The sequence below is a fragment of the Opisthorchis viverrini genome (genome assembly GCF_000715545.1).
Source record: "Opisthorchis viverrini unplaced genomic scaffold opera_v5_41, whole genome shotgun sequence".
NCBI lineage: Eukaryota > Metazoa > Platyhelminthes > Trematoda > Opisthorchiida > Opisthorchiidae > Opisthorchis > Opisthorchis viverrini.
The window spans coordinates 1,009,426-1,037,384 of NW_008751697.1; the positions used below are offsets into that span (position 1 = coordinate 1,009,426).

Genomic DNA, 27,959 nt, shown 5'->3' on the forward strand with positions numbered 1-27,959 from the left:
GGCTGTATTATGCTTTTCATCCTTCTTGTTTATCAACCATAAACACTCACAAGGCAGAAGAAACTGAATACGTTGGAATCATATATTTCCAAGAAGGGAACCTTGGTGAAGCGCTCTCACGCTAGTTGCATGCACAATTCATTTTGATGGCGCGCTCCAAAGTCTCATGGACGAGTTTGTTTTCTGCGTTTTTGTACACAATTGTGAAGGGGCTTGTTTCGTTTGCAGCACAACAAGGCATTGAGTCATAGATAGCGTTTCGTTCTTCATGGTCAAGGCCGGAAAAGTAGCGATTTAACAAAACACTATGTGAGTTGTCCGTTGGCATGTACAAACCTGAAGTGTAAAATTCGAGGGAACTATATAGAACAAAGTATAGCCATCAGTAAACTTGTGAGAATTGATGCCCTGAAACTTCAAAATATGGACAGATGTCTCAATTCCGGCTTTTGAATGGTCATCTTATACACAATTTTCACCGGTTTCGTGTGACCCCTAGCCTGTTTGTGTGATGAATGATGATGCCATTCTGCACAATACCCCATAAAAATGAACTACTGTGTGTTAGAACAGTAGTGTTGTATTAAGATTTATTTTCATTCGGCTGACGCCATACTCAAGTGTGGTACAGCCGTAAGTCTCCTCGATCAGTACGCACCTGACTTTTAACTGTGAAATAAACATGTGTGAAATAAACATGTGTGAAAATCTTCTGAGAATGACTTGCCTACTTTCATCTAGGTAGCCTAGAAGCAAAACTGACTTCGGTATTTTGAAAAAGGACGACCATTTTCTCTAAAACGCCTGTGGCGGGTCACTGATACTGCATTATGCTGTCGCTTACAAGCTCATTTTTTGGAGTCAGACCTGTTGTTGACGCATTTTTGCCAAAAAATAGCGCTTACAGGGACTATTCAACAGTTACTGAGTGAATAGCTGCTGATTACTCTTTGCAATCAGTGTACTTCATTTTTTGAGACCTGTTGTTGACGCATTTTTGCCAAAAAATAGCGCTTACAGGGACTATTCAACAGTTACTGAGTGAATAGCTGCTGAGCTGACTGAAATTACACCATATTTTTCATGTTTTCGGTGCAGCCTCTTATTTTATTGCTAAGGTACGCTGCACTCTAACTGACGGTCAGCCGTGAAACTGGAACCGAAGAAAACCTGTTTGATTAATGCTGTCCAGAAGGCACCTTTCCAGTATCATGGCGAAAGCTAGCTGCCACTATCTCTTCATGGTTGCGCGTAAAACTGACCGAAAGCTATCGATAATTCGGTTGGTGAGCTCGGTTTTGAGAGTCTTTTCTGCCCTTCCACACCAGACAATACCCCAACATATTGTCTGATCCGGGTTGTGTAGTCTGTCAGTGTCATCCCGAAGACTAAGGAAAATGATTGATCCTTCTTACCCAGCTGCTCCACGGTCATGTCTTTATGGACGGGACGGGACCACGCTATGCATTCCACTTCCTGGGAAACAAACTCCACCGTTTAACTGGAGAGTGACCTGGTGGGCCAATTCAGTTAGATGATGACGAGCACGAACATGTTTTGTCACCTTACCCATGACAAGGTGAAAATTCGCTCTGATTTCATTCGATAAGCTGTCTTCTTTTGTCCCATGTAATGTGTGATCGTAGCATTATATTCCGCAGGAACGTAAGTAAATTTTTATTAGACGTGGTACAATCATAACTGTGGCTTCTCTTCAGGTTTTCGATGAGCAACCTCCGATTCCAAAGTATCGGGTTCGAGAAGAACTATATTCCGGCCACCCGAGCATCACACGTATGAAGGACTTTGTTTATACCCACACGTGCCACCTGGCATTGGCACGGATAGCGAATCAGCGATCAAAATTTGCGAATACTTTGCTACTAATGCAGATGCCGTGATGTGTCCATGGCTAACATTAAGGACCCGCTGGAATAGAACTCATACTGATTTCGCTTGGCTAAAGTATGCATATTCCAAATGACCAAATTTTACCTCTGTGCTTCTAAACTCAGCTCTAAAAAGGATTTTAAAACGCGGCTGGTCCGAATCCACTTAAGGGCAACCAAAGTCAACGAGTTTCACAAAATATTAGCAGGCGATCCCATATACCCCCCGATGTATGAACTTCGGAGTGGTGATCAGGCGAGATTCATCCGAGGATAACTTTAGCTGAAGACCACAAAACATTGTGCTGGAGGGAAAATTTACCTATCTCCCAGACACTCGTCCGTGCACACATGGTCAAACATCGAAATCATCCACGATTTATCAGGTAGCACCAGCTAACCTGTTACTTGGAAAACAAACTAGGATATCTTGAAACCCAAAAAGACTAGATTTAGACTGAATTCACAGATAAAGAGTCCGTTTGCTTTTTGGCCGGCCTACGTACGCCGTGCGTTTTATATAAAAAATAAGAATTTCCAGGTAAATGTCTGCCGTAAAAACTTTGGGTGCCGGTATTTATCAAACAAGATATATGAGGTAAACTCTTCGTTTGAAATAAGCGTACTAATGCCAGGGGCGAAAAGGCTAACAACAATGACTGTGTCAACACTTGGTATTCTTTTAGACGCATCTGGGTTGGAATCGCCAAATTATCAGGCTGCCGAAGAAAAAAACTTTGCAAATTGTCATACTGCTGAACTTCGACGTTCCTGATGAACAAAGGAACCGGGCCGATGACTTGGACAGTACTCGAGAAAATGACTTATGTTGAAAGTTCTGTGATATGCAAAATAACTATTCGCTCTCTGTGATACGAGAGGTTGAATTGATCACGAGCGTTCATTCGTTAGTTATTGGTTAGAAAATGCATTGAATTGTTCTGAGTACGTTTCACTCAGATGAATAGGCCTTGAGCCTTTTTAAACCTTCACCTGGTCGTAATGCAGTAAATATCTTGATATTATATTCCTTCTCACATAGGACAACAAAAGCTGTCAATAACTGTCGGTTGGGCCACAGACGTTTTGATTCGTAGACATTGTCCTCGGAATATTGTCCTATAAATTCGATTGCTGCCATTTCCGTTTAATGATGGAGTATTTCATCTAGAAAGGAACAACTAACTAGACAATGGTTTCCCTCCTCGCTGCAGGAAAGTGTATATTTCTGAAGCTTGCCTTTTACAATCGGAAAACAAAAGTTCCAGCGCTCTTGAGTGTTTACGCGCAAGACACAATGAACTTATGTTGAATATGTGAATTTAGCTGCCATAATGTTTATACTCAAAGACTTCCACCTACTTAAAACCAGTCATCTTCGCGCCTGGTGGTAAAACCCAAATCACAAACAAAAATACCTGCGGTAGAGAGAGATAAGATGCCAATTACTATGTGCTAGCTAGGGAACTAGAGACAGTGTCTTACTTTATTTTATCGCGTGTTTTCGATATATGTATCAATTATGTTGAATGGTCAACGGTACTGTCTTGATAAACTGTTGATCAAACTAAATCAAGAAAAGTTCCTAAGAATTGATGAAGTAAGTTGATAATGTGATGAACACGAAAATATTGGCTACCTTAAGAACACCTTGCTTACGAATCCGGGAATATGGCTGGGGACACTGAAATTGTAAAGCGATCTACAATTTCTCACGATGTTTCTGATATAACACAACTACTATCCATCTGTTCAACCGAAGTATCTGTAATTGCAAATTGTCTAGTTGTGCAGGTCCTCCATCTCTGTGAGAACGAAGGATAAATTGTGCGATTTCAGCTAAATATGTTTGTTGGTTAAACAAAATAGACTAAGTGATGTGTTCGTATTCTTGTGCACAAATATGCAACAACTCTCGGTGACCTTATATCGCAGTCTTGTAAGTCAATGGAATACGGAGTGGGAAAACCTCAAAGCGATGAATCTCAATGATTGGAAAGTACTAGCTCTTAAGTGCACCTAGCGTGTCTTTGTGCCCGAGTTTCTTCTACCAAGATAATGCACTAGGGTTGGCAGATGTATTCAATAGAACGCGTAAATCTATTAGGCTACAAATATGTGCAAATTTTACAGCTCAGTCTGAATAACTCTGGCGTGAACATACTTTGGCAGACGCTACTAGTCCGTGAACCACCACAGAGTGCGGTCGAAAGTAAAACTGTTTTGGACGAAATTGCAGATCGCATTCCTTAGATGGATGAAATCCTAAGCATTTGATGGCCAAAGTCCCATCTTTGAAGTCTTGAGGAAGCTCCAACTTTTATTCAGTAATACTGGAGACTGTTTTTGTCCAATAATGGTCATATCAAATGTAGCTACTGTGAAGTTTCTTATTGGAGCCACAAAAATGTTCTTGATGAACGTTACTGTTCATTTTTTCGAACGCATACAGGGCCATGACAGAATCACATTCCGGCCTTTTCTGACTTTGACACAATAAGCTGAGAATTGGATATTGTGTTCGCGGTGGGTTGTTCGCAGCTCTGTTGTCCCTGTCAGAGCTCTGCTTGGATTGGTCGGACCACGGTGACTGAACGCAATAATGGAGAAATATGGAGAGTCATCCACGTGCGACGTAAAGGTGGAGCTCACAGTCACAGCATCCGCCGACTGACCATCCACCAGCCACTGCACTACTGCATGGATAGGCGCCCACAAATACTTTCACTCGATCATACTGGGACGAAGGACATCGTTAGCCCATCACGAGACACGACGACTGGACCCTATCACCTCAGTTTCCTTGCGTTTACTTGGTTGTAGAAAGTCCTTGACGGAGATAACTCTGGGTGGGCGAGGTGTTGTGGAGGCGCCACAAACTACAGCTGTTTGTTTTGATTCATAGACTTTCAAATTATATTGCACCTGACACAGAAGCTTATCGGTGGCATCCGGTTTGAATCTAATCCAGAATGACTTATTTTACTTTTGTCTTGACAGTTCAGATGGCCTCAGCGCTCTCTGAACGTTTCTTTGTCGCCTTCTGTTGTCAAAAAATAATTGGTAGGTTTAAAAAATTATGAGAGGCGCTTTAAAGCATGTGCTCTTTCAGGGAAACTGACTCGAAAACATCGTATATTCTACGGAACGGTGATCATTGTAGGTGATTGACGGATCAGTCTACTTGGAAAGGTTGCATCAAACTGTAATTTTACTTTGAGTGAGCAATTGTTCAGTTACCTATATTAGACGCTTTCTCCATGTTATCACGCGCAATTTGCAGACTGTATCTAATTACATCCATACAACGACAAACTGGAGGTTTCCTCAACTAATTACTGTAGTCAACCGATTCGTTTGACCCAGAAGCTAAATATATGGTGAAACCAATTTTGAAAAAGGTGACGGACAAAATTACTGTGGGATGTTTAAAAAATAAATTGTTGCATGTACCCTGTCTGCAAGTAGGTTTATGAGCTGATCTGTCAATAATAAAATGTTCGAAAAATAGCTCTATTTTCAAAGGTAGCGGGGACTTCAAGGGGCAAGAGAATGGTTGGTGAAAGGTCCATCAGAGATAGAGAGAGGCAAATAAAACTTAGCGCATAATGGTTTGTGTTAAAATACAAATTAGCGGCATCACGCAGAGCTTGCTCACAAGAACCTGTATAGTGCTTCAGAGGGCAGAGAGGGGAGGAGAAATAGGGCAGCCACATTTGGCTTTTGTGTGGGTATAAAACAAAAGCCGCGGACACTGCAACAGAAAATTATCGTTCAGACAATGTTTCACCTCATCTAATGAGAGGAGCATGATCGGCGGAGCATGGATAAAACACCAGCTATTTTACGTTAAAAGGTTGCATACAAAAGGTTCCGAACCGTCGCTTTAAGGTAGCCATGCCAAAATTTTCAACCTAGTATTTAATATAACGTCGGAAACAATCTAAGTGTTACGTGTTGGATAATCATTCAGTCAACTGGTAATGTATAGGAATTTTTCCGGATTAGACATTTTATCCACGCCCGGTTGAATGCTAGCTAGCTTTAAATATAGTTTGCAATCAAAATCCCCAAAAATGCTGAGCGAGCTGGAAAACGGAAGATTTAATAAACGGGGTATTTAATAGGAATAGATGTTTCACTGAATTCGCTAACGGGGATTATAACTACTCGGAGTGGCGAACAACTAACGTGAGTGATAATCAACAGTGTGGGTGCATAAGTATCTTTGGAATTCAACCTCGGAAAAATAAAACGTGCATGAAACTCAAAGTGTGTGAGTTGGAGGTTTCGACATTCTTGTTAGTTAAGCCTAGTGTATAGTTCAACGCAGAATATCTAGATTTAGGTTTAACCAAGAAACTATCATGATTTGAGTAGTTATTAGCCTCTCTCGAAGGCGCGAGCACCATCGGTCATCGTGGGTTATTGTTTTCACAATGCATTAGCCCAAAGAAACTTGGGTATTTCAAAACTACTTGCATGGCTCCGTGCATTCTCCACTAGGTGGCTTAAGTTGCCGGCCATTTTTTCAATGATGACCTCTTCGGATGGGGGTATCTTTCGAGCTTTTGAGGATGGATTGTGCTCCACGCGTGTCCTGAAGTACTCATGTTCACGACCACATTGTTTCATTAAGTTTGGTATCAGTAGGTCATGTGCATCAATTCTTACGTCAAAAGGAAGACAGTGCTGTACAACTGGAACCTAGGAAAAATTGGTAGGCGTTCTCAAGGATTTATTCCCAATGATACATTGTTTTTGCTTGCCGTCTAACACCTGCATGTTTATCGACATAGGCTAATGCGGCCGGGTTACCAAGGTAACAAATTTTTCATTGTCTTAATGTTAAGATGGTGAAAACTACGCCATCCTAGACTATGGCCGTAGGCGGGTCACGCTGTGATCAATTTTAATGCCAGCGTGCGTGCAGTTGTGGAAAAATAAGCCAAGAGCAATCAGTCCAAAATATCTTTTGAAATGCATCATTAGTGGGACTGTTGGATTTTGAAGGGATGAAATTGAATGTGAAACCATCTGATACGTGGACACACTTATATGAGGAGAGAAATGATATAGAAGATAGTATAGGTCATTGGTAGTATAAGTATAGGTATAGTATTGGTCAGTATAGGTAAAGTATAGGTAAAGTATAAGTCATTGGTTGAATACTACGGAGGAGGTTGAGTAAACACTGAACCAATGTGTTGTTCTTCAGTTGACGCTACTCCACATCAGGCCATCTCATAAGTGAGGCAACCTTACTACGGTAATCTGTGGTTCTCCTTGATATTGTTATCTCGAAGACACTGACACCCTTCGCAGATTACTCCCCCCGTTACCGCCGCACAAAACCATTTGTAACGGTCAGTGAAATACGAATATTCTGCAATGACGTTTCCCAATTCTAGTAATTCCAAAATGCTTTGGGTCGCAAAGGCGGATGTGGACATTATACGATGCCATACAGAGTGGAAAAAATTGAAAAAAACATAAACAAACCCGGAATCACTCCCAGTGAGTAGTTATATTGGACCAATGCACCAAGTAAACACCCAGTGATGGTCCTCGAAACCATAGATTTTTAAGTCAGTCATTTAGGAGAATAAAATGCGCAACCCCGAAGGTATTGACGGATTCCACAAAATTACCCACAGTGAGGTGTGAGAGCAAATACAAATAAATAAATAACAATCACTATGGACTAGTTATTCTATGGAGGGCAGAAAACTATCTCCCTTGTCATTAGGTTGTTCAGAGGGCCTGTAAATAAAATTTAACTAAGCCAGGATGAATTGTGAGTTTACTAAACCGGTAGCTTACTACCGCTCAGGCGAGCATATCTGAACACAAAACAGTAGATGTTCTGTAAAATCAACCTACCAATGCATCGCCCATGACATATATTCAACGGCAGGTGGTGCGGGAAAACAATAAAGCGCAGTTTGTCATTCTGATCCAACTGACGTTTGGTTAGAGTGTATCGAAATAGACAGCACTTGGCTTCTTGGCGATCACGATCTAAAAAGCTTGGACAATTGTTCCCGTTACGTCGATGATAATCTCCTGAAGTTGATCTACCAATTAATCGCCTCCGTCCGTACTTTTTGACGAGATCAACAGTTGAATCAGTGTACAACTCCAGCACTGCTTGACCATCGGGAGAGAGAATGGCCTCTTTGAATTCCGGATGAGAAAACAGGTGCCAAATAGTTGTGTCTGTACGACACTTTTCGTTCACGCAGTGCAGTGTTAATATTATCGGATAGGACTGGCTGCTTTGACGTCGTTGTATGTCGACCATCGCCGCGGTTACATCCCATTTAACTTCACGCTCTGAGAACCAGTTTACGTTGAAGGAATCAAAAATTTTTGTGACATTATCAAGCCGAAAGATATCTTCTTCAAAGTGATGTTGCGTTTCATCCAGAAAATGCACGCTTAGGGCCAAATTGTCCGGTCTGATCCATGGAAGAACAAATGCGGATAGGCGCGCTAAAATGATGGGACTCTCCGGAAATTCAATTGGTTTGCGAATAATTAGGCAAGGATAGGGCTGCTGGTCCCTTGTTAAACTGCATTTTCCTGCAAAATAAAATACCGAAGGGGGACACCGTGAAACCCTTGTAAAAATTTTACTGTTGAATGTGTAGGTGCCCATTATCCGCACAATGCTCTCACCTGCAAAGAATTTACTAGTGGAGTAAAGCTTTCTACGCCAAAATGTTTCATTTTTGCGCGTGCGCTCAAGGCCATAAACCGTCCTGATCTAAGTTCATAATTTTTCAGCTCACCAAATCTCATTGTTCACTGAAGCAACCATTCTTCTGGCTGAGACGTCTTGTGGGATAATTTCCCAGCATCACTGAGACCCCAGGATGCCTAAATAGGGCTTAAAAGTTTGGACTTGTTCTCTCAACTCAATTGTCTGATTACTTTGGCCCATCAGGGACACGTCATAACTTTCGAAAGTTCAACTCCATTGTGCGTATACTGAGCGCCATAAGCGTAGGGAGTTTTTGCGACTGTACGGTCCGGAGTGTGTCGAAGATTTTGTCGGAAAAAAGATCCTGCCTCCGGAACCCATACTAACTAGGCACGACAGGTGGACGCAAAGGCATAATATAGGCCCTTACCCACAAGTGCCCTCAGAAGGCAGCGCCCGTTCAGAAATCCGTTCACCGACGTTGTCGATAGCCAGCTGGTTTAACTAGTACGCAGACACGTGTATCCATATAGGCAGGCACATAGGCACATACATAGGCATACTCATCCAGTCCTGCCCACTCAGACCAAACATGAGACCTAAGGCTATGGTCGAACCAATCACGAGAGACGATGTCTGGTTTTTGTGTATTCGGTTGGCTGTAAAAAACAAAGATAGGGATTGCCCACGGCAGCTGAAACTTTGGGACCATGAATATTCACACTCTATCGCTCAGTCCAACTCTGAAAATTTGCGATTAGATTCCACGTAGCGCCAATATCTGTGTGTAAGATGTGTAACAAATTCTTTCCAAATTTTCCCACCCTGTTTTCGGAGGCGAGAAATAGTTTTCTCAGTTTACTAGAAGATATTTGACGTATATTCTCCTTGTCTTAACACACTTGCAGCCCTCAGATATTTAACTACTACATCCACTGGTCTACGAATGACATATACAACAACCTTTTGGACGTAGTCAGTTATTACGTCCTCAAAATATGGTGGAAAGAGCCTACTATTTAGGCCCTTTATAGTAATCAGTTAGCCCGACCAGGTGAAATAGGCCTGGCCGCCGAAGGATCCTGGGGTACTAGTTAGTTGATCAGTGATTTTGTTCACGATTTGTTACCAGGACACTCGTGTTTGTATGCCACTCATTCATTTATGGTAAGCTCATTCGAGTTAGCCCACACAAAGTGGAGATACCGAAATGGTGTCCAGCTCTTACTAGAGTACACACTCGATCGCGCATGAACTGGAAATCCGAAAACTTGACAAACAATATGACGGCTCCCATTAGCCGCACAATGCACTTAGCTGCAAAACCTTTGTGAGTGAAACAAAACTTTTTACGCCAAAATATAGCACTTTGTTGCGTATGTGCTCAAACTAAAACCCATCCTAATCTACGTTCATACCTTTGCAGCTCACCGAATTTCATTGTCCACTGAAACAATCATAACTCTCGCGGAAAAAATTTTGTGGAACACTTTCCCAGCATCCCTCAAACCCCAGGATGTCTAGATGGGGCTCAAAAGATAGGACTCATACTCTGAACTCAATTGCCTGTCTCTTTTAGTCCAAAAAGGCACGTCATGGCTTTCGGAAATTCATTTCTATGGTGCGAATACTGAGCACCCAATATGACCATTTGGCAATACTCCACGTGGTTGGACTAAACGGAAATGAGTCAGTACACGTCGTTGCTGTCAAGCCAGGACAGGAGAAAATCTGTCCAAGCCTTAGTTTTGTGGGAACACGGTCTTGGTATGTTTGCCACCCGGGTACTTAGGTTGGGCTTTTTTTCTCGATAGTTTTCAGCGTTCTGAAAAGTGTGTATACCTTGCGGCCCTGTCATAAATTTGGGAATGTACTATGATTTGACCATTATAATGGGTCTGTTATCAGTCCACACAATGAAAGAACCAGATGATTAACATAACTAAATGAAACATACTTCGGTCCAGCTATCTGAGGGATTGCAGGTTCCAGCCTGCAATACCTCCGTTCACAGGACAATGGGAAAGCGGAGGAAATATACTCAGGCGTTGGAAGCCATGGCATAAGCTTTTAGTGGGCAGCTAGGAATTAACTGCAGTATCTCCACTAGATAAACACTAGGGGCTGCGTGATTGAAACGTCTGTCGGTGCCAATAACCAATAATGAATCGAGTTCCTTGGTCCCCATCCAGGAAGGCGTCACTTGTCGACACGATAGAGTGTACTGGTTATTGCTAACATACTTCGTCGCCAACTCATATAATATCAACCTGCCAGTCGCTTTCAGTGAGGTCTTGACGAAAACGCTCTGCGAAGGACACCTGCCATGACTGGCGTAACCTACGAAGGGCGAGTAGGTCATCCATGGCATCCAAACATGAGCACTGTTAGTGCAGCGATTTCATAAGCTCAGATACTTTAGAGACACCTATGATCAAGCACCTACAACATCCTATGTACCTAGAAGCCCCTTTTCAGACTCATAGAGCAGTATGGATTGCACCACCGCAGCCTATACTGTGGTGTTAACAGGAAGACTGACATCAATCCGGTGCCATAGGTCATGGGGGTTCACAGAGGCCACCCTGGTTTTGCCGAATCGAGAAATAATCTCGTGCCCAACCAGTCAGCGGTATCGTGCCTTCTGACCGCTTCATATTACGGTTAATCTTGTTGCAATGCTCGCTGCTCCTAATCTGACTGCTACCCTTTGACCTTCCTGGTATGTGTGCATTATTTGAGACGAAGGTCTAGCCAGCGTAGCCCCCAGAACCATTGCAGCATTTAACCCAGTCACAAAAGCGAGTTGGCAAGGTCGCAAAATTTAGTGGTAAAACTCTTCCAGAATGGATAATTCTGATAACAAATTTTCTTCACTTTGACTCTTAAAAGTGGTCTGTAGGGGACGGCGGGCAAAAGAATTAGGTAATTCTTCATATTCACACCGTTCTCGATGGAAAAGTCGTCATTCTGTCCTGATACCCTCCTCAACCTGGTGAGTTCACAGCAAGGGAGGGTAAGCACTGGAATAGAGTTTCGTTCTTACAAGGGCTCATCAACAGTGCACATTCAGTTACCTTATTGGCGTTCGAACTCCAGAGATCTGACATGTGGGGCGAGTGTGTTGGACGCGTCAGATGTGTTCAGGGGCCTAATAAGCGTAAAACTCGAGTCCAGTGTTTCCTACTTTGTTGTGGATCCACCAAAATAGAAGGGCGACTGTTCAAACGAGATTATTTTGAGTATGAGCGATACACATCCCGCAACCTCACCACAATAACTACGTAATTCTAAAAAGGTGGACCATAGAAACAGTCACTTTAGAGAAAGATGTCAGTCAGCTCTTTTGACCACGAAAGCGGCAGGGATTCCGAGAGCATGATACGTGCATATTTTAAGTGCGACCAAGCAATTCCAACGACTCGAGGATTTCAGACACAAGAAACGCCCACATGTAAAGTGACAACTTTCATTATTTGGATGATAGCCACTCTGTAGGACCCACAATCACTCGAGGGACAATATTATATTCAGTTTTCCAACCACCTAACTGACGAAAGACTAATTAAGAGCCCAATAATCCATGGACCACTCTATTTCGCACCACGGCGACATTTATAATTGCGAGGTAGGGAAGTAATGTACTAAGAGGTGTCAACTTCAGAGCGAATCACATGGGGCAGGCTTTTATCCCAAACGGTCGGCCTATCTGGGATCGACCACAGTGAGGTTATTTTAGTAGATATTCCTGGCTAAATGGCAGTCAGTTTCACTTATAAAAATGCCGATTTGAGTTGTCTTGTTCACAACTTAGAGAAAGACATTATTGCTTTGGCTTACACGGCACCATTCACATGCATCTTCACTGGTACTATGACCAAATTAGGGGAGTTCAGTAGAGAGTTCGTCCTGTCAGTGAAGTCAGTTCTTATGGGGTTCATGAGCACAATATATCCTCAGGTAATTTCGTACCCACGAACCATCAGATAGTGGTATATGGACAATTAACCGTTCGGCCACGAGTAGCTGATCGTTAGAGTGATTAATTTGCATCTTAACGGAACACAGCATCGCTATCCCTTCACTCACAGGCTCCACATCACTCGTTCAAAAGTGTTGACTGGTTCCTAAAGTGAAGATCTGCAAGTAGTTCAGGGGGAAAATAACATTTCCCCCAGATGGTAAAACGTCCATCTGAATAGTCGTTCTGTCGAAGTACAAGTTAATCACAACTCTGGTCAACTACGCGAGGTCAGATGGTTAAGTATTCAGACAACCAACAGGGTGGTCACGGGCTTGATACTTCCTGGATTTTCGTGAGGTGTCCACTGCTGATCATTGCCAAAAAGGATAAATCAGCCTTTTGGAAATGCATCCGAGATTCGATTCATTGACAGGATGTAATCTCTATTAAAATGCAAATTCGCCTGCTTCAGTGGAACTGTGCAACATAAGTCTTAGTTGTGTTCAAACAGACCAGGAAGCTCTTGGTTTCCATATTTTCAAAATGTTCGTGCTGTTGCCTGGATGCACTCAAATTTGAATAAGCCTTACTAAGCACCTCATTGTTCTCCCGGAAGTTTGTGTTAACTGGCGGGATTTCGTAATCTCCTTATGTCTGCTCAGTATGTTTCAAACTAGATGACAGCAGCTAACCCAAGTGCAAGGGCACTTTATTCGCTGTGCCTAATAAGGATCGTCTTGTTGCTGTATTTGGTTATCGGAACATAGGTGCGAATGCGTCGTCAGATTCTCTCTTCAAAGGATGTCAGGCTCTTGCAAACAACTTTTCCACTCACATGCTGCATTCTCAGACAATTGGGACAAATGTTCGTCTCACAATAGTTACCAGAGAGCTCCATATACATACCTGGGGATTTGAGAACTACTATTTTTCTAAATATTTATCTGTGAATCATCAAAATGGATAGAAGCATCATCGTAATCCATAAATACATCATAAGTAATGTGTGGAATAAATGAAGTGAATATTTCTAAATCATGATAAACCAGTGCACGTCACACGTGATAAAAAATTCTAGAGCGGAGTAGTGGAATTCCATGGAGAGACTGCATCTTAAGCAGGGGACTTGTCTCCATTCTGGTGGTACTCTCTTGAGGAGCACCAAGATGCAAATACTTTCATTACTGTTTTAAGACTACTTTTATGATTCTTTTTATAATGGTTATGTGATATATTTCAAGTTGATACTGACCTCGTCTACTTTTTGTTCAAGGTTGACAAGCGGAATATTTTGCAAGATCCTTGCATTACACGAAAATGGTTAAAATTCCGGGACGAGTTTGTTACACCAAACTTTGTCGCCTTTCTCATGGTAGGTTTGATTTATTGTTGGCTTCGCATTCTAGTAGGCTGCCAAAATGTAACTTGATACAACCGATTAATCGTGGAATACTAATCATTATAGGGGGAGGCAACCTATTTTGGGAGGAGTTTGCCTTTAAGGGAATCCTGAGTTATTTTAGATCCTTGAGAGTGGTAAATGGAAACCTCTCTTAAGTGGAAAACGTTTCTGAGCGCCGTAAATTGTCGTTAACCACCTTGGTGTGTTAATTTTGAACAAAATGATATCCTTATAGTGGCATTTATTGGGTGAAAAAATAGCTCCTCGAGGACAACTAAGGCGCTCGTTTTTTGCAAAGTTGGGTTTTAAGCTCTCAAAGGGTACCAGTTTTCAGCCAAACTTTAAAAAAGTGGTGAATAATAGGACTTTTGGGACCTTTTGGGAGCACATCAAGGAGACCATTCTGTTCTTAGTTCAATATTTTCTTCCTGATCCTGGAATGCGTAGCAATTAATTGCGGTATGATGGCATAGAAACCAGTAAGTAGTATCATGGACAGCTGTCGAGTGGGTATTTAGGCCAGACGCAGTTAACAATCTAGATAGTCAGATAGGCCTATATATATATATATTACATATATATTTATATGTAAATATATTTAGATAGACATGTGAATATGTGGGTAAGTGGAACGTTCAATACGTTCAACAGTCTAGTCCTTTTTGGAGGATAACAACGTGTTCTTATGGCAGAAACAGTCAAAGTTAAACAAGTGTCTGGCGGAATACAGAAGGAACTGTGGGAAAAGGAATTCCTTAAGTTGGGTCTTGGCGGCTTCATATTTTAGTAAGATGTCAATGTGGTCAACTCATTTGAAGAGAAACGTTGAGATTATGTGATAGTGTATAGTACATATGTATAATATAGCATATGTACGCCGGTGGTATGTTTAGAGGTAGTGTTTCAAGAGGTCTTCACTTCAAAACGAACCAGAGTGGGCCGGGGAAATGTGACCCTCGATCAAGCAGATAGTCTTCTTTTGCAGCGACTACTGTAGATTTAATGTCGTGGGTGTTCTTGATTAAGTCACGACCGACTTTGTGTATGAAATTGCCGATTTGAGTTATTGTGACCACAACCTTAAAATGAACATTATTGCATTAGTTTACGTAACAGTGTTCACATGTATGCTCGCCCATTGCTGTGGGTCTGCTCCTCGTAGGATTTAGTTGTGAGCAAACAGGGTCATTATTGGTTAGAGGCTTGCGCTGCCTTCCAAACACATTCGATTTTGAATGAACGTTTCAACGTATATGGCTGTTATCCCGGGATTGTTTTGTTAATTGATTACCATAGGTAGAATTTAGTAGCCCTTTATGATTGCACGGTACCCCAGCATTTTAGAAACCTGTCATCAATGACTGAAGCACTTTGTGGTACATTCGAAGTCCCTTATCCATTGTGTCTAATGATGAGCGGCGTTCATATATTTTCCTTTAACTTATTAAGGTGCTGTGCATCAGTAAACCCATTTCACGGTGATTTCTGGATGTGTTATGGTGTATCTGAAATTCCAGATCCGTTTTTTTCACCGTCCTTGTGGATTCCGGTACGTCCAAAATTAACTAATACTTTATCATTAGTGTGCAGAGTATTCACCTTAGGGAGTTCTATCATGTCTAAACTACCAGCGAGCGAAATGCATTGAGAGTGTAGTTTTGTAACAACCAATATCGCTACGCTTTCCAGGGTGCTTTTTAGCAGTCTTGGTTGAGCAGGGATGGTGTTCTATACTGTACACTAAGCGGTGATGATCTTAAAGTTTTGAGTACAAGTGGACCACACAAAGCTAGCCATTCTCCTATGACTGAAACAACTTTGATACATGGGTGATTTTGAACTTTGTTGCATTTCTTGTTTTAGTGTGCGACAATTGTTGGTATGGAAGTTATCACTTCTCCGCACAACACTGCACTACAAAATATACTTTGCACTGCCCACTTAATTGTAGGTGACGTGGCTAGTAAGTTGTCTCCAGACGGGTCTAATTTAGAGGTTTTACTGTTTTGCCTAAGGTTCATCAAATTAAAAATTACGTTTGGAGCTTCTGATCACGTTGAAAGCAAAATTATTCTACGATAGTGGTTTTTGACTGCTAGCTGCCTTAAATTAAGAAAATCTCAATCAAAAATTTTGCCTTGTGTTGTATTTTAGGAAAATGACTGGCCACTTTGGATCTCTCAAATGGTGTCTCTTGCAGCTAAATTTTACGTAACCCTTATTTGACACAGAGTCGAAGCATAATGGAAGGGTGTCAGTCTGCGCAGGTAAATAGGGTTTTTGAGAGAACCTATTTATTTGAGCACCAATGAGCACCTTCAATATAGAATTACATTCGGATCATCCGAACGTTCGTTTTTCTGCTGCGAGAATATACCCAGGGGCCTGAATGATTTTGAAAGGCGAAATCAAATCATACAAATAGACGAAATGAACATGGTATGAGTTATTCCTAAAAAACGTAACCTTACGCTTTCTTTTCATAATTTCTCTTCTTTATCTTTCAAAATATCCTGCTGACTGCTCGCATCATGAATACAGCAAGAAAGAGTGGGCCATGTTGATGCATACTATTTGTGGCTATTAGGCAGCACGTTGCTCAAGACATCAGATGTAGATCATTTTTCTAGCAATAGCTAATCTTAGAAGTGTTTAAGATGTAGAAATTTGATGAAATCATCTACTGACACGTTTCTTCTACCCTAGTGCTTCAGAATTAAACCCGGGGCACTCAGCATGTGCCAGAAAATCCTTCGATATCAACTTAGTTGTTCAGAATACACCCGAAAAATGGGGTCCATATCTAGCTCAGTTACAATAGTACGCTTTGAATAAGGAGCAAGATTCAGGTGAACTGCCGTGGCTTTTATTTTAGGCGTGCGTACGAACACGTACTGATCGTTGTACCAACCAGGCTGGATTGGAGAGGAAGGCGGGACATTTTCATGTTGGAACCATGATGAACAATACCGCAGCTGCCACTGCAAATGATAACACCCATTTTCTGCAGTTGGTTCCAAAAATATTTTTCAAGATAATAAACTTTCAAGAACGTCCATATGATGGAGATATCTCCACCTCAAAAAGATCTAAATGTCGATCCAGTGATACACACAATGTAAAGAATAGGGCGACAGCCTGATAAACTGGTTTTGCAGTTTACCTTTGATTAGATGTGCGTAACCAAGTAAAAGGAAATGATTGGATGTACTTTACCTCTATGGGTGCCCGTTTAGATTGCTAAAAAGTTATTTAAAGGACAGACAGCACTTATAAAGATAAAGAGGGAATATCTAACAGTATATAATGTATATACGATTGACTATAGTAAGTCAATGAATTTCCCACGGGACTAGGCGTATTACCTTATTTAACATTCATACCAAATCGTGTCAGCTTTTGTTGTACAATTTCCGCGTGGAGCGAAATCAGTTGGCTTGTGGTACAAAAGGATTGTAACGTGTTCGTAGGAACAAGAAACAAACCGCACCTTTATTGTCGAGCTTTTTTGGCTCCAAGCTTAAGACTACCCCATGGACTGTACATATGGGCCACGTGGTGCCATTTCAGAACCGACAAAACATTGCATAATTAAAGTGTCATGCAATCTGTCATTGAGGATACCAGGATATTAACGGTCATGAAGGGGGGGTAGGCAGGCTTTGCTGAAATTCCTGAACGTAGGAAAGTATCAGCTTGTGGCGTATATCATGTGACGGTCCTTCCACTTATTAATAATGCCAGTTGATTAAACAGAACCCCGGGATAGAAATGTAGGCCTGTTCTGCTTGAATGAACGCTTGTTCCTAATCTAGTTTGGGGTGGCGTATGCTGGTATGCCTTTGTCTGAAGCTTGAAGAAAGGGGGACTTGCGAATTTTTTAGTGACACCTAATGGAGGGGTACCCTACACAAGATTAAGTGTAAGTTTTTGGATCCAATCAAACGAGTTTTGTGCTTGGATACAATTATGCGCTAAAAAGTGTACCCAGTGCACTGCACTTCCGAGCTATGGATTTGTGAGTATGCGGTTCAACGTAACTAGCAGTGAGTGAAACCACCCACCTCCACCGCAGGCCCATTTGACTAAATACCACTCACGAGGGGGACCTCAGTGAGCGATTTAGTCATATTTTTAGGGCTTCATATTCATGAAGATTGTATGTTTGCTTTTAATTAGTTGACACATTCTAAACAAGATTGCAAAACTGATTATCTGCCAATTTTTTTTTAAATTTACATAAAATAATTGAAAAGTTTGGGCCAGTTTGTAGCAATTTGACTTCAAACCCGGTTAACTGGGCTATAGAATGGCCTACATTTGCCACCTAAAATCCCCGTTTTCCTTTGATAAATTCTATCACCGGATTGTAGTGAGCATCATCTCCAGTGCACTCTCTCGATTGGTTCTTTTCCATCCATTTCGGGACTTAATCGCGATGTGATATCCATTTGTCTTACAAATCTGGGTTAAGAATGGAGAGAGAGAAGTGAAGGACTTGGCGCAAAGAAAACTTATGTCCCTAGGAAAACAATCAAGAACGAAGTACTCACAGCTTTGAACAACATTAAATAGTAACATTTGAGCAGCATGTCGAATCAAAGTGCCATAAACAGATTGATTTAGAGTCCTTTGCAAACCCACCCTGAAATAATCCCGTACAACGACAGGCGAAATTTAGCTTGTCCAATAACTGACGGCATTCGCATCGCTGGGATCGGTTGAGTCTTGCGCGTCGTATTATTTCCAACCACATGCAGGCAGGATCGTCAAGTGGATATAACCTGAAAGTTACGAAGATCTCATAGCCTTCAATTTGGTTGTGTCAGCTTCGACTTTACGTTGCCGTGCAACAGCGTATCCGCCGAGAGCTCATTTCTAGCAATGGCTTGGGACGCAAAACAGAAGAACTATTTGGTGTAGGAAGTGGCTAAAAATACGTAACACGACCCAGCCACAGGGGTGAAGAAATTTTCATCTTTCACCCCAACGAACAGGATTCATCATGAAGTACCGGCTTATAAATCATATCACTGAGTACACGCTTTAGCCAGATAACTCTTCCAGTGCTACTGAGACACTAGTATTCAAACGTTCAAAGATTCCAGGCATCCTCTGAATCGAACGGGCTTAATCTCACAATCACGAAATAAGAGCATCCTACGGTTAACTTTAGAATAATCTACCACTTCAAAAAGAAAACTACTCACAAGTTTGCTGAAAACTCTTTACTCTTCTTGGGGCTCATCAGGTAGGCATTCCCCCGAAATTTCGTCAAACTTAAGTCCTACTTGAACCCGAATTGAACTGACTTCCGCAAATACACTCATCTATAATTCAATTTTGTTTTCTGTATGTAAGGTAGAACTACTCGTCTGGTAGCTTGTTCGGAGCTTTATCTCATTAGCTGAAAAAGCAATCCTCGTGGCCCACAAACCGAATGCCACTACAAGAAAACTAATATCAAGACCGAAGGACAGCAATGACAAAGCCAGGAAATATGTAATATATGTAATATGTAATATAGCAAATCAACTGCAACGGCTGCGAAAATTCAACGATGGACGAACTGGGAGGAAATTGTGTGCGCGAATAAAGGGACACAACGTGGTCGTCAGGAGACATGACTCACTATCCTTGATAGCCATACACGAAAACCAAGGCGGTCACAAGTTCAGTCTGGAAAGCGCAGACATTTGGGCACATGGAGACATGTAATACGGAAGGGGCATCTCTGGAAGCATACTATTCCATGGCGGATTCAATCAGTCAATGCATTCGAATGAACCCAATTTACGCCCTACCACATCCAAAGGACCAAAATCTCAACCGGACTACTCAAGGAGAACCAAATATCGGATTAAAAACGAGAAAACAGGAAATCTCTCTAAGTCAGATCAACAAACGTCATAATCCGGAACTGAGAAGGGTCAAGGACAGAGGTCACTTGAGCATGAATGACAGTACGAAGGCAGGGTATGCGAAGCTCGAAAGTCGCGTAGGTGTCCACAAACCAGGGCACAAGATAACGGGGCAACCAATGCAACCACCGGAAGAACAACTAATCGTGATTGAAAGTCCGCCCCAGCTAGCAGCACGTATATTCACACACACGAAACACTACTCAACGCACAACAACAGACCCCACCCTACGCCCCACTGCGCTCTCTAACAAGGCACTGATGATGTCACCTCGATTGATGATGGAGCTTGATGATGGGCCTCGGATTCCAAAACATCGCTACGCCCCCTTAAACAACGCACTGTCACTTCAATTGGTGATGAAAAATTGGCGATCAAACTGCACAGTTCAACGAATAAACAAACGATCATTTATTGACCAAGCTTTTACTGGAAAAAGTTGGTTCTGCAGGTGAGATATCTGGCTATCGATTAGGCCTCTTTTATCTTGAAAGTGAATCGCTGTTGCATATGACTCTTTAGCTTTATATTGATTAGTTTTTGAACGCCAGAAATGGCTAAATTTGCAACACGAAATGCATGAAGGGGTGGATTGCGTGTTTTTGTCCCCCAAGATAACAGTGTTGATAAGTTGGTAAACTACCAGTTGCGTACCATCTTTCTCTTCAGCTTATAACCACCGATAGGTCTAAATATACCCTGAGGTTTGCCTTTTTGTGTCGTTGCAGAGGGATATAGCTCTTGTAAATTAATTCCATCTCCATGTATTTATCGGAAAATTTTTGCAAGTTTCATTCACGTCTCAATGTGTACATCCCCGAAATTGTCTCAGGCGATGTCATTATTCCCTTTCATTCGTTCCACACCTTTGTTTACCACAATGCAGAACGATTGTATGTCTAGTTTCACTGAACTAATAATACAACCACTAAATTCATTTCAAGAAGCCCAATATTTTTCGGATGAGATGACTGATTTTGTCAACGCAGAAATGAAATGTTGCACCAAGCCCATAATCTGATTTTATATTCGTGTAGGCTTGATAAAAGATAATACACAGTATATTGTATGTCATTTGCTAGGCTACACTGTAAAGATATTTTGATTATAATTAGTTCAAACAGTGATCCTTGCTGAATAGCAAGACCATTTTTCCAGCCGCTCGAGCACACATTTTTTATACTGCTATTCTCCTTTAGTAACACGAATAAATTTTTATCTTTGGACAACATTCCCTGAGAAGACAATTCTGTTTCAGAGATCATTTCTGTCACACACGGACATGATCACTGGAATACAAGACGCGTTCTTCGACGGTGAAGCTAGTAGGATATCAGAATTTTACGAAATATCCTAAGAGACCGTCTTTAAAGGTAAAGCATGTGATCTAAATCAGAAAAACTTGTCCAGATGTTGTTGTAAAAGGGTTTACTATATTATTATTATTATTTGTACAGTTAGGTTATCAGTTCCCCTCAAGTTCGTGCTCACTCTGAGTGTCATACACGGTCTTTTACACAAATATTCCTACACGAACACCGTGACCCTTAGTATGGCTGTACGAATTCGTGTCATGTTTCACTCTTGTTCCTCTTGCTCCAGGCATAATGTAAGCAAGCATCCTCATGTCGTCATCATGCATGTGGAATACACCTTAAAATATTTTCTTTAGGTTAGCTAGTGACAGACCTAATCAACTGGAGGCCGGGTGATTTAGAAACAAGGTATAATGACATCAGCCGTGGTTGAAACAGCTACGGCTATTTGGTTGGTCGAAATGGGACCGAATTTACAAGAAGGGTGGATAGTTTGTTTGGTGTGTTCTAAATTGCTTATTTTTGTGAAGCCTATGACTGTAGACATTATTAGTCCCTGTTGCCGATTTCGTAAATAGCGCAACAACTGTACGAACAGTCGTCACTAAATTCTAGCCGGTATATTGAAGCAAGGAATTGGAAAATAAATCATCTAATGTTTTGAATTACCGCACGAATTTGCTCTCTCTAAAACACAAAGATTGTGAACCAATCCTATAGCTTTTTTAAAATCACATTCAGCCAAGTTATTAGTTGGCGCTGCAATCTTACCCCTTTAGAAGTAAGAGATTAATAATAGAATAAAATATTATTGATTTATTTATACCTAGTAAACGTTTGTTTCAGCCGCAACACTTTTCATCACCATAAAAAGGAGAAGTGTAGAGTATTTAATCAAGCGATGGAAGCGATGACAAGCGGTGCCTAATTAGTTATTTACTCGGTTCACATACTTTAAGGGAATCGAAGCATGAGTTATCAATTTGGTCCCACCAAGGTATTTTCTCTTTAGAGTTGAAAGGAACATGCTAAGTTGTCAGGTAGGACTTTTTAGGTTATACAAAACCACTGGAAACTCTGGTGGATGTGATGTGGCAGTGATAACACAGCACATAGATAAGAAAGTTAGGGGAACGAACGGCGAAAGAGGATAGCCCTACCTTATACCGCTGGACGTGGTGAACTCAGGCAAATCGTTTTATATATCTACACGCGTACACAGGATTTCGCGCGTAGTGCCCTCACATGGGACAAAAAGTGATCAACTTAAAGTGGCACTGTATGAGAACGCGAGATGGCATGGTCCGAGTCTAGCTATGTAGCTTAGAAGGAACGGTAAATTCTAACTGAGTCTGTCTATCGGTAACTGATAAATTCATGAGTGAACTGTGTTGATGAGGTTTGCGACTGGTGAGACAGTAACAGACGACGTTCAGTATAGAAATGAAAAAGTCGCCCCTCATTATCCGTACAATGAGGATCTACTCAGAATATATAAAAAAATACTCCATGCAGGCATAGTCGCGATAATTCTTGTTCTTATTAATAACCAATAAGCAATAACAGATTAGGACAATAGCAATCTCCTTCGGCGTCACAACTGCACTCTGATGGAACGTACGTTGACATGTCGAAAAATATACCATATACAGCATTTACGTACGTTGATTTTAATTAAACGAAATAAACGTACCAGACAAAGGTAACTGTTTACTGCGATCCAGTTTAGCAAGATTAAACACAGTAGTCAAAGTTGTCCCTTTTTGTAAGACATAAGCTTCAAAAGAAAATAAGAATACTAAACCTCTGAAAGGATGCCCGAGATGAAGGGATCTTTCAAACTGGAAACAATGGTAATGTCAGCGCTATCCCCAAAAAGTCAGTCAGTACATACGGCTACTTGAAGAACAATGTTACTGACAAAGCTGGTGATGTGGAGTGGAGACGATATAAGGAACTTCGCTGATTCGCTTTTAGCGTATTTGTTTTTGCCCCATTTTCCAAGCTTGGTAATACACAGAAGAACAACAAGTATCAACAAACTGTGTTCCAACTTTTGAGCGAATCTATGAGCGGTCACTCCAAAAGCGATAGGTATGATTTTTCTGTTTGATGTAGCAGGGTTAATACACATTCCCCATCGCTTTCAAACGCTTTTATGGAACAGCATTCCAAATTACTGCATTCATTTCCCGACAAGAGCATCATTCCTTAAGACTAGGATTTTTAAATTTTGGTGGGCTCTCTTGAGAAATCAGTGCGGTTTCTGGCTAAATAAGTAAAAGTAGCCGTTGTATCAGGAAGTAGGACGATTAAAACTAGGGTTTCTACAGTTTGCGCATTACTCAAAATGTCTAGCTTCAACAACACCCTTGACTGGACTAGATAAAAGAATTCTCCTCCGTATGAAAGTCCGAAAAGCAAGAAAGTTATTTACCATAAAAAGAAAGCTTTTTCGCACAACATAGATTTGCACATCAATTTGGTTTCAACGGAATACTCTTTAGGTCTTCAGAACTCTATTTTGGGCTGCAAATTTTCTACTCGTGGTAGATGAGCATACCTGTGTGAATAGCAGAGTTCAACACATTTTATCCTTTGGCCAACACACCTGAGGTGGTACAAAAAGGGAGCTAGATGGGCTTGGAGGAAAATTGTAAAACCCAGTGAGTTCGCGTGCATGCTTGATAAATTCGGGGACCAAGCAGTTCGCGATAAAGAAACGGATGCCTAATTCATTTGTCATGATTTCTGTTCGATCCCAATGCAATATGGAATAATTCACGGGCTAATGCTTGATCAGTCAACCAAATCACATCTGGGATCATTTTTAATATTTGATTGTTTTCCTCCAGAATTAAACAGCCTCAGCAAGAGCAGTCACTTCAAACTGCGAATTAAACGTGCATGAAATCCGCCTCCCAACAAATTCATGCGGAAATCGGATAACACCGAGGAATCCACTTAATCGGGTCAATCTTTATTGTTTCCGTAACATTTCCCTGGTTTCATTCTGTCAAGCGATTCTGTGGTTATCTGGAGGAGCTTCGTGGCTCAGTTTCGTTACTGCATTCCTTGGTGGATCCCCAAAGAAATCGCTCTGATTAAATCGTGCCGTAATTCGATGTCCTGTATACCACATACATCTACATCGACTGGCTGCTGTTCACAACTTTGTTTCTTACATTCCATCTTTCTGAAAATGCCTCATCATTATATCCCGTGCTCTTCCCACTAGACTTATATCTTGACTGTCTGGGAGCCAGCCTGTAAAATGGCTCTCCTCATCTTCATGTATTTTAAACATGGAGAACTTCAAAGTTATTTTTTGAGTACAATCAGGGTTCTTCAGTATCACTGTACAAGTTATCAAGTTGGCTACTGTCCAGGTTAATCTAAATTGTTGATAGTTCTTGCGGTCAAACACGTGGTTTACCAAAAGATTGGTTAGAAAACTCCCTACGTGCATTTTTGAGCAGGTTGTGATAGTGGTTCTACGTCTGCTGCCCACTGCCGGCTCCGATTTTGTCTTCCATGTCCGTGACAGCAGCACTTTGCACGTCTTTATTATGTTTTTTTTAAATAAACCTTTTTGACCCTCACCAACCAATGTTATTACCGGTCAGGAATTTTATGTTCATCACACTAAGATATCGTTGGCGTGATCTATGAGCAATAAGTTTCCAGGGCCTAAAGAACTGAAGGAGAAATTTAGTAAACACGTGGACTAGGTATATAGGTCTAAAGTTTGTTTTAGCGTGGTATCAGTGGAGGAAACCGAAGCTGAATGACTGAAATACCAGATCTGGTTCATCTAAAGCCCAAACATGCCTGGTCTTATTAGCTTTTCTCTGCAATAACTGGATTGTGCTATTTGCAATGCTATTGTTTTTATACACCAACGTTTACAGGCGTTCGTGTCTTGGTTTGGAAATGGGAAACTTAAAAAATCCACTTGTAGAACCAGCGAGTTTATAGGATTTGAAGAAAGTTTTGTTATAAAGACGCAAGTACACAACAAACCCGTAAGCATGAGAAAGCGGCTTATAATTTTTGATCTTCTAATATATTATGTAATTCTTACTATAAAGGGGTACCTTTTGCATAACTTCGATTAGTACGGTTTAGTTGAAAGAAGCCAGTTTCATGAACTCAAACTCTCGTGCCTTCCCACTACCTCTTCTCAGCCACCCTAGAATGGCTTTAAACACAGGCTACTGAATTGGAACATCTGCTTCTTTAAACCTTACCTAGATTTTTCACCACATTTCAAACCTCAATTATGCATTTTATCAATACTGCTGAATTCTGCTGCGTGTTCAAGTGGTGCTACAACTATGTTATGCCTCAATAACTTTGGTTGTTCATATGCTCGTCTTATTCCTAACTGGAAGCTACTATCCGTTATTTAGTTCACAATTTGCAATTTGTTACGTTTTTTATTGATTATCATAAGAGAGCTATCTTCGGATACCACCTCCTTAAATGCCCTGCTTCTCGGCTCCTTAAGGAGTTTTTTTATCAAAAATTTCTTTGGCAAGCGACATCCTCGCTTTATTCGATACGCTTGCCGCGCTATCTGTCACGTTCACTACCTGGTAATGGCCTTTACATTTTATTTCATAGTACGTTTATTTGCAGTTTCGCCTTTTGCCGGCGCACGAATTTTCAACTAATTCTGTGCTGCTATGTTAGCTGATCTCTGTAACTGGCTACGTTAGTTCGCGATACACTGCAAGCAAGGCTGCTCCAACAGATTCTCAATTAACGTTGGTCTATCATAATTATTCTTCTTAATATCCTGTCCCTGTCCTCGAATATTCCTCATTTTGGAGAATTCCATCGCCATGTATAGCCGTTCAAGTAGCTTTCTTATGTAGCGCGGATTTGTTTTCACATTAACCATATTTGTTAAATGTCCATGGTCTTATGAGACTTTTAATAAAGTGTCTCTATATTTTCCCATATTTTTACATTTAATGTGTTTTATGAAATAGCGTTCAACTATTCATATGAGTCTTAACAGTTTTTGTTTTAGCTTGTCAGCCCATTCTTTGGTTTTCCAAAGTGAGCTTTCATTTTTTCGAAAGTAACTGCGCATTAAATGACTGTAGATAACTGTTGAAATGACTGGAAATGACATTTGAAAGAATAAATTGACAGGCGAAGTTTAGAAGAGAGACGTTAGGCGTTTTGCAACGCGGCTTATGCTTTGGCTTTTCTGTGCTTACTGCGCCATAAATTGAAAATGGGTGAAATCTATTTTTGGAAAATGTGTACCAAATGAAATATTTAAGTACGTATCACCTAATACAGATGGCATTCCTCAAACAGGCACCCCTAATATTCTTCGCCTTGGGTTTAAAAACAAGTTTAATCCTGTGTCTAATTTAGGGGCAGTAAGCTGGTTCTTGGCTCCGGTCACCGATATTTTTGATCGCGTTTATTGGCAGATAGAATTTCTGGCTAGGTAGCTCAACTGTTAATTTCTGCTAATGCACTAGAGTGTAAGGAGGATTTTAGTCGTTCTCGTCTCCACCTGAAGTACGGTTCACCTGTCTACCTGTCTTCAAAATTTCGCAGTTATTTCTTTTTATTTCATCAGAATTTCTTTCTTGAGGCATCTAGCCATGGGTAAGCTATCTGCCTGATAGATTCTAGTAAACGATAGCGTTTACAGATGTTGAGTCCCCATATCTACGAATGTTTTCACTTTTCAGTCAGTGTAACCCATAGTATCTAAACTGGTTGTGCTTCAAGCCACAGCACACAAGTTGCATCAGTTATCGTCCTCCATTTACCTATGAAGTATTTCTCTAAGAAGAGCAAATCTTTGGAAGCTATGCTTTTAAACTTCGTTTCAAGTGGAAATTTTATCGCTTGTCACAAATGCACCCAACGAATTCTTCCAGTGTGATTCATCGCCTTCCACAGCCATCATATGCAATCGTCTCAACCATAAAACGGTAACCTTTAGTTATTCTGTGATGTTTGGTTTGGCTGCTTTAATCTCATTAACCACACTTTACCATTTTTCAGCAGCCATATTATACATATGCATGCTTACATTCCGTCTTCATATGTACAGGACTTTGCTGGAGATAGGTTGATTGTGCTTATTTGATGTATTGCTGCGAGACACTTTGTAGCGGAAGTCTTTATTCACCTCTGTATAATATGATGAAAAATATTTTATGTAACCTTTATTTGAGTAAGGAATAAAAATGATGCAAGAATCATTGGCCGGATACCTGAGCTGAGTTTGTAAACAATCAAACAGCATCTACCAAAAAAACATTCTTTTATCAAGACTTCGTGTGCCGTAAGGTCCTGCAACCTTCACCAACTCACCTGTCTCCAGAAACACCAGGGACTTCTGATAGTCTTCAAACAGTTTCTTTTCAAGTTTGCCAGTCGACAAATCCTCCAAGAGCTTTGCGTTGTTCATGACATTTACATAATTTTCGACCGCTCTCGGGATGGTACGCCTCAGATCCTCCAGCTCGTCAATACTCAACTGCTTTGGCTGACCGGTCAAAGCGGACAAAACATGGAACATCATGGTTCCATGTAATAGATCGGGTCTTTCTTTCACCAGTGACCCCGGACCACGAGGTTCCAGCAGAGCATTCTCTAGTGCACTAGGCTCGGATAATCGAGACGCGCAGCAAGCAAGTATTAGTAGACACATGATGTGGGTCTGCGAGTCACGGTACCAACCAGCAAACTGCATTTTCATTTTCAAGTTTCTGGCAATCAT

The 27,959-nt window shown here is 41.1% G+C and overlaps 1 protein-coding gene across 1 annotated transcript; it reads right to left on the minus strand.

Annotated features, from left to right (window-relative positions):
• Positions 1-115: 115 nt before the first annotated feature.
• Positions 116-27,959, minus strand: T265_13153 (hypothetical protein; the record flags this gene model as incomplete). Its single annotated transcript, XM_009167460.1, has 3 exons — positions 116-336; positions 7,773-8,474; positions 27,551-27,959. The coding sequence occupies 3 exons, from the start codon at positions 27,957-27,959 to the stop codon at positions 122-124; spliced, it is 1,326 nt and encodes a 441-aa protein (XP_009165724.1).